Raw genomic sequence first — 12,452 nt, 5'->3', positions numbered from 1 at the left:
ACCTGGCGTTGCCCGGTTTTTCCTTCCTAATCCTTGTTGGGGAGGAAAATAAACAAAGGAGGAAGCTTTTGACTTCATATCCCGTCCTCATATATTGTTGTCACATCCCGACCTCCTATCCCGTCATCATATCCCGACCTCCTATCCCAACCTCCTATCCTGTCCTCCTATCCCGTCCTCCTATCTCGTCCTCCTATCCCGTCCTCCTATCCTGTCCTCCTATCCCGTCCTCCTATCACATCCTCCTATCCCGTCCTCCTTTCCCGTCCTCCTTTCCCGTCCTCCTATCTCGACCTCCTTTCCCGTCCTCCTATCTTGACCTCCTTTCCCGTCCTCCTTTCCCGTCCTCCTAACCCGTCCTCCTATCCCGTCCATCTATCCCGTCCTCCTATCCCGTCCTCCTATTCCGTCCTCCTGTCCCGTCCTCCTTTCCCGTGCTCCTATCCCGTCCTCATATCTCAACCTCCTTTCCCGTCCTCCTTTCACGTCCTCCTTTTCCGTCCTCCTATCCCGTCCTCCTATCCAGTCCATCTATCCCCTCCTCCTATCCCATCCACCTATCCCGACCTCCTACCACGACCTCCTATCCCATCCTCCTATCCCGTCCTCCTATCCCGTCCTTCTATCACGACCTCCTGTCCCATCTTCATATTTTGACCTCCTATCCCGTCCTCCTATCCCGACCTCCTATCCCAACCTCCTATCCTGTCCTCCTATCCCGTCTTCTTATCCTGTTCTCCTATTCTGACCTCCTATACCGTACTCCTATACCGTCCTCCTATCTCGACCTCCTATCCCGACCTCCTATCCCGACCTCCAATCCCGACCTCCAATCCCAACCTCCTATCTCAACCTCCTATCCCGACCTCCTATCCAGTCCTCCTATCCCGTCCTCCTATCTGGACCTCCTATCTGGACCTCCTATCCCGACCTCCTATCCCGGTCCTCATATCCCGGTTCTCCTATCCTGGTCCTCCTATTCCGACCTCCTAACCAGTCCTCCTATCCCCTCCTCCTATCCCGACCTCCTATCCCGACCTCCTATGTCGACCTCCTATCCTGACCCGTAATTTGTGTACCAGTTATTGAAATATCTCCAGCCGTACGGAAGTCGTGTGGGAACATACATTTCCCATTGATTTGCATGGGACATTAAACAAAAACCCCGACCCTCACAAATGGGGGTAGTTAAGGGTTACAAGTAACATGTGTGCCAAGTTTCATGTTAATATCTTTAGCCGTTTGGACATGATGCTGGAACATACACACATACATACATACACACACACACACAAGTTGAGTTTCATATATATAGATTATAACTGCCAGGCATGCTGGAAGATGTCAATTTGTCTGATAGCATTCCTCTGTGCTCTCCCCAGTCTGATAGCACTCCTCTGTGCTCTCTACAGTCTGATAGTACTCCTCTGTGCTCTCTCCATTCGGATAGCACTCCGCTGTGCTCTCTCCTGTCTGATAGTACTCCTCTGTGCTCTCTCCTGTCTGATATCCTTCCTCTGTGCTCTCTCCTGTCTGATATCACTCCTCTGTGCTCTCTCCTGTCTGATAGTACTCCTCTGTACTCTTTCCTGTCTGATAGCACTCCTCTGTACTCTCTCCTGTCTGATAGCACTCCTCTGTGCTCTCTCCTGTCTGAGAGTACTCCTCTGTGATCTCTCCTGTCTGATAGCACTCCTCTGTGCTCTCTCCAGTCTGATAGTACTCCTCTGTACTCTCTCCTGTCTGATAGCACTCCTCTGTACTCTCTCCTGTCTGATAGTACTCCTCTGTGCTCTCTCCTGTCTGATAGCATTCCTCTGTGCTCTCTCCTGTCTGATATCCTTCCTCTTTGCTCTCTCCTGTCTGATAGCACTCCTCTGGGCTCTCTCCTGTCTGATAGTACTCCTCTGTGCTCTCTCCTGTCTGATAGCACTTCTCTGTGCTCTCTTCTGTCTGATAGTACTCCTCTGGGCTCTCTCCTGTCTGATAGTACTCCTCTGGGCTCTCTCCTGTCTGATAGTACTCCTCTGTGCTCTCTCCTGTCTGATAGCACTCCTCTGTGCTCTCTCCTGTCTGATAGCACTCCTCTGTGCTCTCTCCTGTCAAATATCCCTCCTCTGTGCTCTCTCCTGTCTGATAGCACTCTTCTGTGCTCTTTCCTGTCTGATAGCACTCCTCTGTGCTCTCTCCTGCCTGATAGTACTCCTCTTTGCTCTCTCCTGCCTGATAGTACTCCTCTGGGCTCTTTCCTGTCTGATAAGATTCCTCTGTGCTCTTTCCTGTCTGATAGCACACCTCTGTGCTCTCTCCTGTCTGATAGCACTCCACTGTGCCCTTTCCTGTCTGATAGTACTCCTCTGGGATCTCTCCTGTCTGATAGCACTCCTCTGTGCTCTCTCCTGTCTGATAGCACTCCTCTGTGCTCTCTCCTGTGATAGCACTCCTCTGTGCTCTCTTTCCTGTCTGATAGTACTCCTCTGGGCTCTCTCCTGTCTGATAAGATTTCTCTGTGATCTCTCCTGTCTGATAGTACTCCTCTGGGCTCTCTCTTGTTTGTAAACAAACACTTACATTAATGTGATCTAAGGTGATACAAGGTGCTTAACTCCAAGTGCAGTTGTGCACCTACATTGGAGTGGAGGACCTGTACCTATGGATCACAATGTGGATACACAACTTTGGTTAATGTAAAGAATGACATTAGCTAACCCTCAAAACTGATGTAAAATTGAGACATTAGCCAGTATATCCTTATATGAAGGACACAATTGAGCCCGCACACCACGCCAAGGTTTCTCAAATGGTGCGGGTCCTATCAACTAACCTACCTGGCCAGATAAATAAAACCAGGAACCAAATTACGGCAGCCATTGGCCCGACTTGCAGATTGCTCCACAGTCACCTCCAGTGTAAATCTAAGCACACATACAATGGGAGGGAGTAGACAAGCTACAAGCACTCCTCTATGCTTTCTCCTGTCTGATAACATTCCTCTGTGCTCTCTCCTGTCTGACAGCACTCCTCTATGCTTTCTCCTGTCTGATAGCACTCCTCTGTGCTCTTTCCTGTCTGATAGCACTCCTCTGTGCTCTTTCCTGTCTGATAAGATTCCTCTGTTCTCTTTCCTGTCTTATAGCACTCTTCTATGCTCTCTCCTGCCTGATAGCACTCCTCTGTGCTCTCTCCTGTCTGATAGCACTCCACTTTGCTCTTTCCTGTCTGATAGTACTCCTTTGTGCTCTCTCCTGTCTGATAGCACTCCTCTGTGCTCTCTCCTGTCTGATAGTACTCCTCTGTGGTCTCACCTGTCTGATAGCAATCCTCTGTGCTCTCTCCTGTCTGATAGTACTCCTCTGTGGTCTCACCTGTCTGATAGTGTGGTGCGCCAGGAGAGCAATGGTGTCTGGGGTGCTGCTATGTTAGTGTGGGGTCTGGTGGCATTAACCCTTAGTTTTCTTGACGCAAGGGTGCGGTTTCCTCAGGGTTAATGGTCCTGCCGCCAACTGTCCTAAAAACGACAGGGAGAATAGCAAAATGTCCACAGCAGATTTTATGAATAAACTGAAGAACTTTACTTGCATATTTTATGCAACAAGCTTGGTACATAACAGTCTCTTATTAGTGAACTGGGATACAGGTTCCTCACAGGTTTTGCTGGGACTTGGAAGCAATGAGCTTTGATGCTAGCCACTGTGCTACTAGTGGTAGATTTGATGAGAGTAGTAGTCACACAGGATTTTGTAGATTGAGCTTTGATAACTCACGGTTTTGTGGCTGCAGGTTCTTAGGCTTTGGCCTAGCTTGAATTTGAGATTTGTGCTGAGATGTACTTTCTATAAGTGCCAGGAACTAAGAGAGAGAATTTAGTGGCAGCAGCCCCATATATATTAATGAGGCTGGGCAAAAGCTCATTGGTCAGCAAACCTGTAAGTCCTGACCCAGTGAACCCTGGGTACATAACATGGCCCAGGAAGGTCCTTAAACAATAGTGACACATGACCTGCTAAGGTCCTATACAGTTATAATACCTAGACATTAACCCCTTAAGGACCGGGCGTTTTTCGTTTTTTGCTCTTTCGTTTTTTCCTCCTTACCTTTAAAAAAATCATAACTCTTTCAATTTTGCACCTAAAAATCTGTATTATGGCTTATTTTTTGCAACACCAGTTCTACTTTGTAATGATATCAGTCATTTTACCCAAATATCTACGGCGAAACGTAAAAAAAAATCATTGTGCGACAAAGTTTTAAAAATACAGCCATTTTGTAACTTTTGGGGGCTTCCGTTTCTACGTAGTAGTACATTTTTTGTTAAAAATGACACCTTATCTTTATTCTCTAGGTCCATCTGGTTAAAAAGATACCCTACTTGTATAGGTTTAATTTTGTATTACTTCAGAAAAAAATCATAACTTCATGCAGGAAAATGTATACGTTTAAAATTGTCATCTTCTGCTCGCCGCTGACTCGGATGGACGTGTGAGACTGCTGCTCCCATCCCAACACGCTCCTAACACCCGTCATTCCCTCTTTATCTGCTTAAAAATTGGCAAAATTGGTAGGGGAACCTATCAGGAGTTGGGAGAGCCCCCGGGGAAAAGCCAGGCGGACATGGCGAAATTTCTTAAAAAGAAGGGAGCTGCATCTCCCGCCAGGCAACCCAAGATGGCGCCGGCTGCTTCCCTTCAGTTGCTGTATGGAGATGCGGAGGGCTCTGAGGGGGAAGAGGACTGCGCAGACCCAGCTGTGATATCACCGCAGTTCTTCTAGTCTTTCCTAAAGAAGGCTTTAGCAGACGCCTTGAAGCCGGTATTTACCGATCTTACAGAAATAAAAACCAAAATTCATTCCATCGGACACAGGACAGATGCCTTGGAGACGGCGTGTGCAGGCATAGCAGCCCACTCTGAAGTGATGGCACAACTGCAGCACAGGTTAGTGGAGCATGTCAATACTGCGATGACCCTTATAGAAGACCAGGAGAATAGGAGCCGCAGGAAAAATGTAAGATTTAGACGCGGCTGCAGAAATCTTCTCCACTCTGCTTGGGCCAGAAAGAGCTGCGAAAATCCCTGTCGAGCGCATACACAGAGCGCTGCGCCCTAAACCCTGCCCGATGGAGCCACCTAGAGACGTTGTCTGTGGACTAATGTCCTATAAAGATACCGCTGCAGTGCTGCAGGCAGCTAGGGATCACAGACCGCTTAAACTAGGTGAAGATGAAATATTGCTATACCAAGACATCTCCCCTACAACATAGGCTAAGAGGAGGCTGTTGAGGCCATTGCTGGAAAGGCTGAGGGAGAAGGGGATCACCTATGCCTGGTTATTCCCCTTTGGACTCTACATTAACCTGCATGGCAAGAGACTTACCGTCCGCACTCCTGATGACTTCGGTGCGAGATGGTTGACTTTAGACATAGAGCCGATGGAGATCGTCAGCTGGTTTCCGGTTGCAGACCTACCCCCGCTGCCGAGTCTTCCCAGGCAGGAGGACTGGAAACAGGTGGCTCGACGCAAATCCAATAAAGACAAGAAGACACCGGTGAAGGGACAGCCACCTCAAAGATGATTTCCTCTCGGATGCTGAGGTCACAGGACTCTCCTGGATTCGTTGCGATGACGATGGCATCTGTATTTACCCTGAGGACAAGATGGCCTTTTTCTCTGCTGCAGTGGTGAGGCTGAGGATGGTGTGGAGCCACATTCGGTGGAGGCGGCACGGTCGGCTGATCGCAGAGAACTAGAAACTGGCCCGTGGAGGTCTGGTGATTAATCAGGACTTTGCTGAGGGGAAACGTATTGTGGTAATGTTATGGGACATGGTTGCTAACAGCCCCGAGGGAGGGATAGATGCGATAGTATTTGTCCCGATCAGAGTACTTCACAGAGAGTGGGTATGAACACTCCCTGGACTGGATACTACTACTGGATACAGTCCTCTTGACTCTGTCCATTTTGCCCCAGATGAAGCAAAACACTGTCCGGGTGATGGCCTTGCAAACGGTGGTATGGGGAGGCCAGGCCTGTGCGGTGTACTGGAGCACAGGCAAAACTTCACTCCGCAGGACAAGTGCCTTGCCTTCAATCGAGAGCTTTCTTGAGCTCCACAGTCCGATCTTAGAGTTCATCTTTCCTAGTCGGTCTTGCCAAGACTCCTTCCTTCCCGAACCAGACTCCAAGAATTTGAATGAAGTCTGGCTTAACAGTAAAGGAGGCGGAAGAAGCCAGATGCCATTCCCCGAAGAGCATGGCCCCCGAAGCTCTGCCGAAGTCCTCGCAGGTCTGGACGAGTGCAGTCACCAAACGCTGGTCAGCGCAGAAGACGGTCATGTCGTCCATGTAGAGTGAGCACTTTACCTCGTAGCAATCTGGTCCTGGTGCAGTGATCCCTCTGATCTCTTCATTCTGCCAGATAGTCTCAGCGAAGAGCTCTATAACACAAACAAAAAGAAGAGGTGAAAGAGCGCAGCCTTGTCTAACCCCTGAAAGGATGGGAAAGGGGTTAATCTTCCAGCCATTCACCAACACCGTGCTGTAAATGTCAGAAGCTGTTTCAGGTTACTTGCCCCTCATCAGTACAGAGCAGGGTGAACTGGCTTGGCTGAGATGAGGGCCCTTAGACCAACTAAACGGGATGAGTATTTAACTCAGGGAGAGTTCACCACTCCTGGTGTGACGGAGCTTTCAAGGGCCACTAAGCACTCTGCACATATATATATATATATATATATATATATATATATATATATGTGTAAAGGGAAAATTGAGTGCATAGAGAAATATAAAATAGATTAAAAAAAGATGAAAAAGATATTAACCCCTTAAGGACCAGGGTTTTTTCCGTTTTTGCATTTTCATTTTTTGCTCCTTGCCTTTAAAAAATCATAACTCTTTCAATTTTGCACCTAAAAATCCATATGATGGCTTATTTTTTGCGACACCAATTCTACTTTGTAATGACATCAGTTATTTTGCCCAAAAATCTACGGTGAAACGGGAAAAAAAATCATTGTGCGACAAAATTGAAAAGAAAAACGCTGTTTTGTAATTTTTGGGGGCTTCTGTTTCTACGTAGTACATTTTTCGGTAAAAATGACACCTGATATTTATTTTGTAGGTCCATACGATTAAAATGATACCCTACTTATATAGGTTTGATTTTGTTGGACTTCTGGAAAAAATCATAACTACATGCAGGAAAATTAATACGTTTAAAATTGTCATCTTCTGACCCCTATAACTTTTTATTTTTCCGTGTATGGGGCGGTATGAGGGCTAATTTTTTGCGCCGTGATCTGAATTTTTCAACGGTACCATGTTTGCATTGATAGGACTTATTGATCGCTTTTTATTCATTTTTAAATGATATAAAAAGTGACCAAAAATGCACTATTTTGGAATTTGGAATTTTTTTGCGCGCACGCCATTGACCGAGCGGTTTAATTAATGATATATTTTTATCATTTGGACATTTCCGCACGCGGTGATACCATATATGTTTATTTTTATTTTTATTTACACTGTGTTTTTTTTTTTTATTGGAAAAGGGGGGTGATTCAAACTTTTAATAGGGGAGGAGTTAAATGATCTTTATTCACTTTTTTTTTCAGTGTTATAGGTCCCATAGGGACCTATAACACTGCACACACTGATCTCCTATGCTGATCACTGGTTTCTCATAAGAAACCAGGGATCAACGATTCTGCCGCATGACTGCTCATGCCTGGATCTCAGGCACTGAGCAGTCATTCGGCGATCGGACAGCGAGGGGGCAGGAAGGGGCCCTCCCGATGTCCTGTCAGCTGTTCGGGATGCCGGCATTAGCCGCGGCTATCCCGAACAGCCCTACTGAGCTAGCCGGGAACTTTCACTTTCACTTTCACTTTTAGCCGCGATTGGCGCTGCGCGCTATTAGAGGCGGGTCCCGGCTTCACTATGATATGACGCGGGGTTACTGTGTAACCCCGCGTTATATCAGAAGAGCAGGACCAAGGACGTACCGGTACGTCCTTGGTCCTTAAGGGGTTAATATTATTAGTGACTGTACTAGATGATACCCTATGAGGGGACCAAAGTGAATAAATACATATACACGTGAAAAATACATGGAAATATAATAAATAATAAAAAAGAAAAATTCATGAAATATCAAAAATAAATGAAGACAAACATGAAAAACATAAGTGAAACAAATTAATATATAAGCACATCTATATTATCAAAGTGAAAGTGCTGAGGTGCAAAAATTGTACAACATATAAAAAGTTTTTGTATCTGTTAGTGTAATTAATCTTTCAGCGCTCCATTAGTACATGCTGCAGAGGCTGTCTGCAATATAGGAGCGCTGATCGGACAGGAAAGAGGCAGGTAGAGACCCTCGGCCCGTTCTCTCAGCTGATCAGGATCCCGTAAATTTGCCGCCCCTGTCCCGATCAAATTCCATTGAGCTACCAGTACTTGTTTGATGCAACCAACTTTAATTGAGGCATCTTAAGGGTTAATGTTGGAACTCACCTGATCGATATTGCACAGCATTAGCCAGTATAAAGCGAGCTCCACTCCTGAGTTTGCTTTATATACCCATTGCACGGCTGCACCACATATATACAGCAGCGGCCAGTTGGGGAGGGGTTAGGACACCTCCTTCCAGCGCTAGGCACTGCTGGGAGGAGAAACAGGGAGACGCTCGCTGGAGGGGTCAGGCCGCACCGCAGGGGAGGCGAGCCTGTGGTGGCAGGTGTGTTTCACCTGTTTGTCGGCTCCCGTGCTGTGCAGCCCCTCAAGCATGTGGCTCATTGTTTCTCCTCCCAGCACCATCTAGGTTATTGCAACATTTTGCAATGGATGAAATCGCTATATCACAAACCGCAAAATTCCTGATGTGATTGCGACATATTGTGCAGTCCCAATAAAAATTAAGGTACACATATTCCTATACATCTAAGGAGTTTAGGACTACAAAGAAGAACAGAAGGTTTGCATAATTTTTTCATTTATTTATGCATTTTTTAAATAAGACATTTACTATAAGAACATAACAATCTGTTCTATTCCTCCATCTTGCTGTTATGAGAGGTTGGTGCCGTCGGATTTCTTGGCTCTAGGTCTTTATCTCTAGAGTTGCCGCAGTTCTAGTTGTTTCAGTAGTAAGTTCTGGGCTGTGGCGTGAAATTTCAACTCCAACATACAGATGACAGGTTCTTATGATGTTCTGCATGGTCCTCTATACCCCAAAGGCATCGATCCGAACCCTAAGGGAGATGCTGCAGGTGTTCCTGGACATGGTGAACAATAGGTGTTCCATGATGGAATAGAAAGTCACATTCGTCAGCAGGATGAGGACCAGAATTGACCACTCGATGATTTTGACAAAGGCTTCAATCATCTCTTCACATTCTCCAGCAAACAGTTGGATGTATACAACAAACCCAGTTCCTATAATAAGAAAGACACAGGCAAGAGCCATAGAAGAGAAGATGGCTCTTACATGGCAGATGACTCTTGATGCTCCCGGTACTTTGTACAGGAGGATGGATTGCCACATGTTGTATATTCCAGCACAGATGAATGTAGCGATGGCAGCGATGCGATGAATCATCGGGTAGTCTGTTGTTGAAAATAATGACATGATGACAGTCATGACACAGGATGACCAAGCGATGACTAGTAGGGTCTTCTGGATCAATGGCTGACGGGGTCCAAAGGCTTCACGATGGAACAAGATGAATCTATAATTCAGCCATGCCAGACCCACAGAGGCAATGGCCATCCCTATAAATCCCATACAGAATGGGATCTGTTCAGGAAAGAAAACCCCCATATCACTGATATAGATCAGGGGGGAAGTAGTATGGCCTTGGATGATGGTGATGGTGTAGCTGGTGGAGATCCAGACCATACACCAGAGGGCCATGAAGAGGGGGATGAACCCCAATCCTTTAATCTCCATAGCAGATGAAGAAAAAGGCACAAAAGGCAAATACTGCAAAAGTATAGCAAATCGCTCTGTAACAATCTACAGAATGAAGGTCTGGGCGCTGTCAGAGCAATGTAATGCCTCCAGAGTTCTATGATGACATCACATGATGTCACATCGACTCTTTGGTTCTTGGAGTTGCCATGGTTACGTGTCTGCTATGAACAGAACCTGATGTGACTCCATTTTGATCATCTTTGATGATTTGATAATAATAAAATGTATTTATTTAATTTTTATAACAATCATTAGAACAATATAACAATATTTAAGATGTAATTATTTCTTATTTCGCTTATTATCTTGTTTACCTAAAAGGGGGTGGATTATAAACAAATGCCATCACATGATCTGTCTATTTTAACATACAAAATAATAAATCTGCCCTCCCTATCTATTACTACTTCCCTCTCTTCACATTTTCGGTGAAAGAGAACAGAAACCCCTCTAGAAAATGTGGAATAACATGAGTGATATTGATGACCCCACCAATTTATATCCAATACCCTCAACTATTCCTGGCATAAAAGCCTTTAAAGCGTACCTGTCAGATCCAACAAAATTATTATTATTGTTTTAAATATATTGCTCAGTACCTAATCCTGACATGTACATCTAATTGTTATGTGTCTAGCACCTATTTTATTTTTTCTATTAAACTTTTATTGTTGCTCACTTGCTTGAATTCCTCTCCAAGGGAGGGGGCGTAGCCTCACTGTGCAGGCCTCAGCCCCCTCCCTCAGTATGTCAGGACATGCTGGGAGTTGTAGTTTTGCTAATGCTAGGGGAGATGTGAGCAGGCAGATGGTTACAACTCCCTTAGCATTAGCAAAATGACATTTCCCGGCATGACCGCACTGTCAGGGCATGCTGGGAATTGTAGTATTGCTAACCCTAGGGTAGATGTAAGCGGCGGGTAGGCAGAGATATGAGTGGTGGTGGGTGAACATGTGAGTGGTGGGGCAGGCAGCTATGGGAGGGAGAGATGTGAACATTAGCCAGCGGCTATATGAGCGGCGGAGTGAGGGCTGATGCGGCGGCGATCCCGGGAGCTGCACCAGCCAACATCAGCTGTATTTCCCTGTGCGCTCCTAGCACTCACAGTATCAGCGATGGTAGGAGTGCTCTGATGTCAGATGGTTTTTGCGCGACCAGTTGTCCGTTGTAATGCCATCACTAACTTTACCAAAAAATATATGGCGCAAATTAAAAAGAAAACCTCAATTTTGCTAATTTTGGAAGGTTTCGTTTTCACACCGTACAAATTACGATAAAAATGACATGTGTTCTTTATTCTTTGGGTCAATATGATTAAAATTATACCCATGATTACATACTTTTCTATTGCTGTAGCGCAAAAAAAAAATTGAAAACTTTTTAACCAAATTGGTACGTTTAAAATACTTTTTCATTTTTCTGTAAAAGCGGTGGTATGAGGGGTCATTTTTTGGCGCTGTGATCTGCACTTTTTATTGATACCATATTTGCTTATATAAAACTTTTAATTCACTTTTTATCAATTTTTTGCAAATAAAATGTTATAAAAAAGCAGCAATTTTTGACTTTTTAATTTTTTTTACATTCACCGTACGGTATCATTAACATTATATTTAATAGTTCGGATATTTACGCACGCGGTGATACCAAATATGTAGATACACTTTTTTTTAATACTTTTTGGGGGTGAAATAGGGAAAATGAGAGGGATAAAGCACCAGGCATTAAGATAGAGGGGGAGAGGGATAATGGCGGCAGGGGTGGGGGAAGTAATAAAGCACAAGGCATTACATTTTAATGCCTTGTGCTTTATTTCTCCCTCATCCCCCCTCCGCCATTATCCCTCTCCCCCCTCCATCTTAATGCCTGGTGCTTTATCCCTCTCCCCCCTCCATCTTAATGCCTGGTGCTTTATCCCTCTCCCCCCTCCATCTTAATGCCTGGTGATTTATCCCTCTCCCCCCCTCCATCTTAATGCCTGGTGCTTTATCCCTCTCCCCCCTCCATCTTAATGCCTTGTGCTTTATTACTCACCATCCCCCCTCCGCCATTATCCCTCTCCCCTTCCATCTTAATGCCCCTTGTGCCATTCCCCCTTCCTATGATCCCCTTTTGCCATATTGGATAATAATGGCACAAGGGGATTAAGATGGAGGTGGGGAAATGGCAAAAGGGGATCAGAGGGAGGGGGGAATAATGACACAAGGGGAATAATGACACAAGGGGAATAAGATGGAGGGAGAAATAATGACACAAGGGGAATAAGATGGAGGGAGGGATAATCAACCCCCCCACCCTCCATATTAATCCCCTTGTACCATTATTATTCGATATGGCAAAAGGGGATCAGAGTAAGGGGGAATAATGGTTCAAGGGGTAAAGATGGAGGGGGAATAATGGCGCAAGGGGATAAAGATGGAGGAGGTATAATAACACAAGGGGATAAAGATGGAGGAGGGAATAATAACACATGGGG

The 12,452-nt window shown here is 45.4% G+C and overlaps 1 protein-coding gene across 1 annotated transcript; it reads right to left on the bottom strand.

Moving 5' to 3' along the window:
- Positions 1-9,055: 9,055 nt before the first annotated feature.
- Positions 9,056-10,030, bottom strand: LOC130368780 (DNA damage-regulated autophagy modulator protein 1-like). Its single transcript, XM_056572991.1, has 2 exons — positions 9,106-10,030; positions 9,056-9,070 (listed from the first exon to the last, which is right to left on the bottom strand). The coding sequence occupies exon 1, from the start codon at positions 9,950-9,952 to the stop codon at positions 9,227-9,229; it is 726 nt and encodes a 241-aa protein (XP_056428966.1). The 5' UTR covers positions 9,953-10,030; the 3' UTR covers positions 9,056-9,070; positions 9,106-9,226.
- Between the last annotated feature and the right edge of the window lie 2,422 nt (positions 10,031-12,452).

The sequence above is a fragment of the Hyla sarda genome, chromosome 4, assembly GCF_029499605.1.
Source record: "Hyla sarda isolate aHylSar1 chromosome 4, aHylSar1.hap1, whole genome shotgun sequence".
Classification (NCBI taxonomy): Eukaryota; Metazoa; Chordata; class Amphibia; order Anura; family Hylidae; genus Hyla; species Hyla sarda.
Note: the sequence above shows the minus strand (reverse complement) of the source record. Positions and strands in the feature narration are given on the sequence as shown.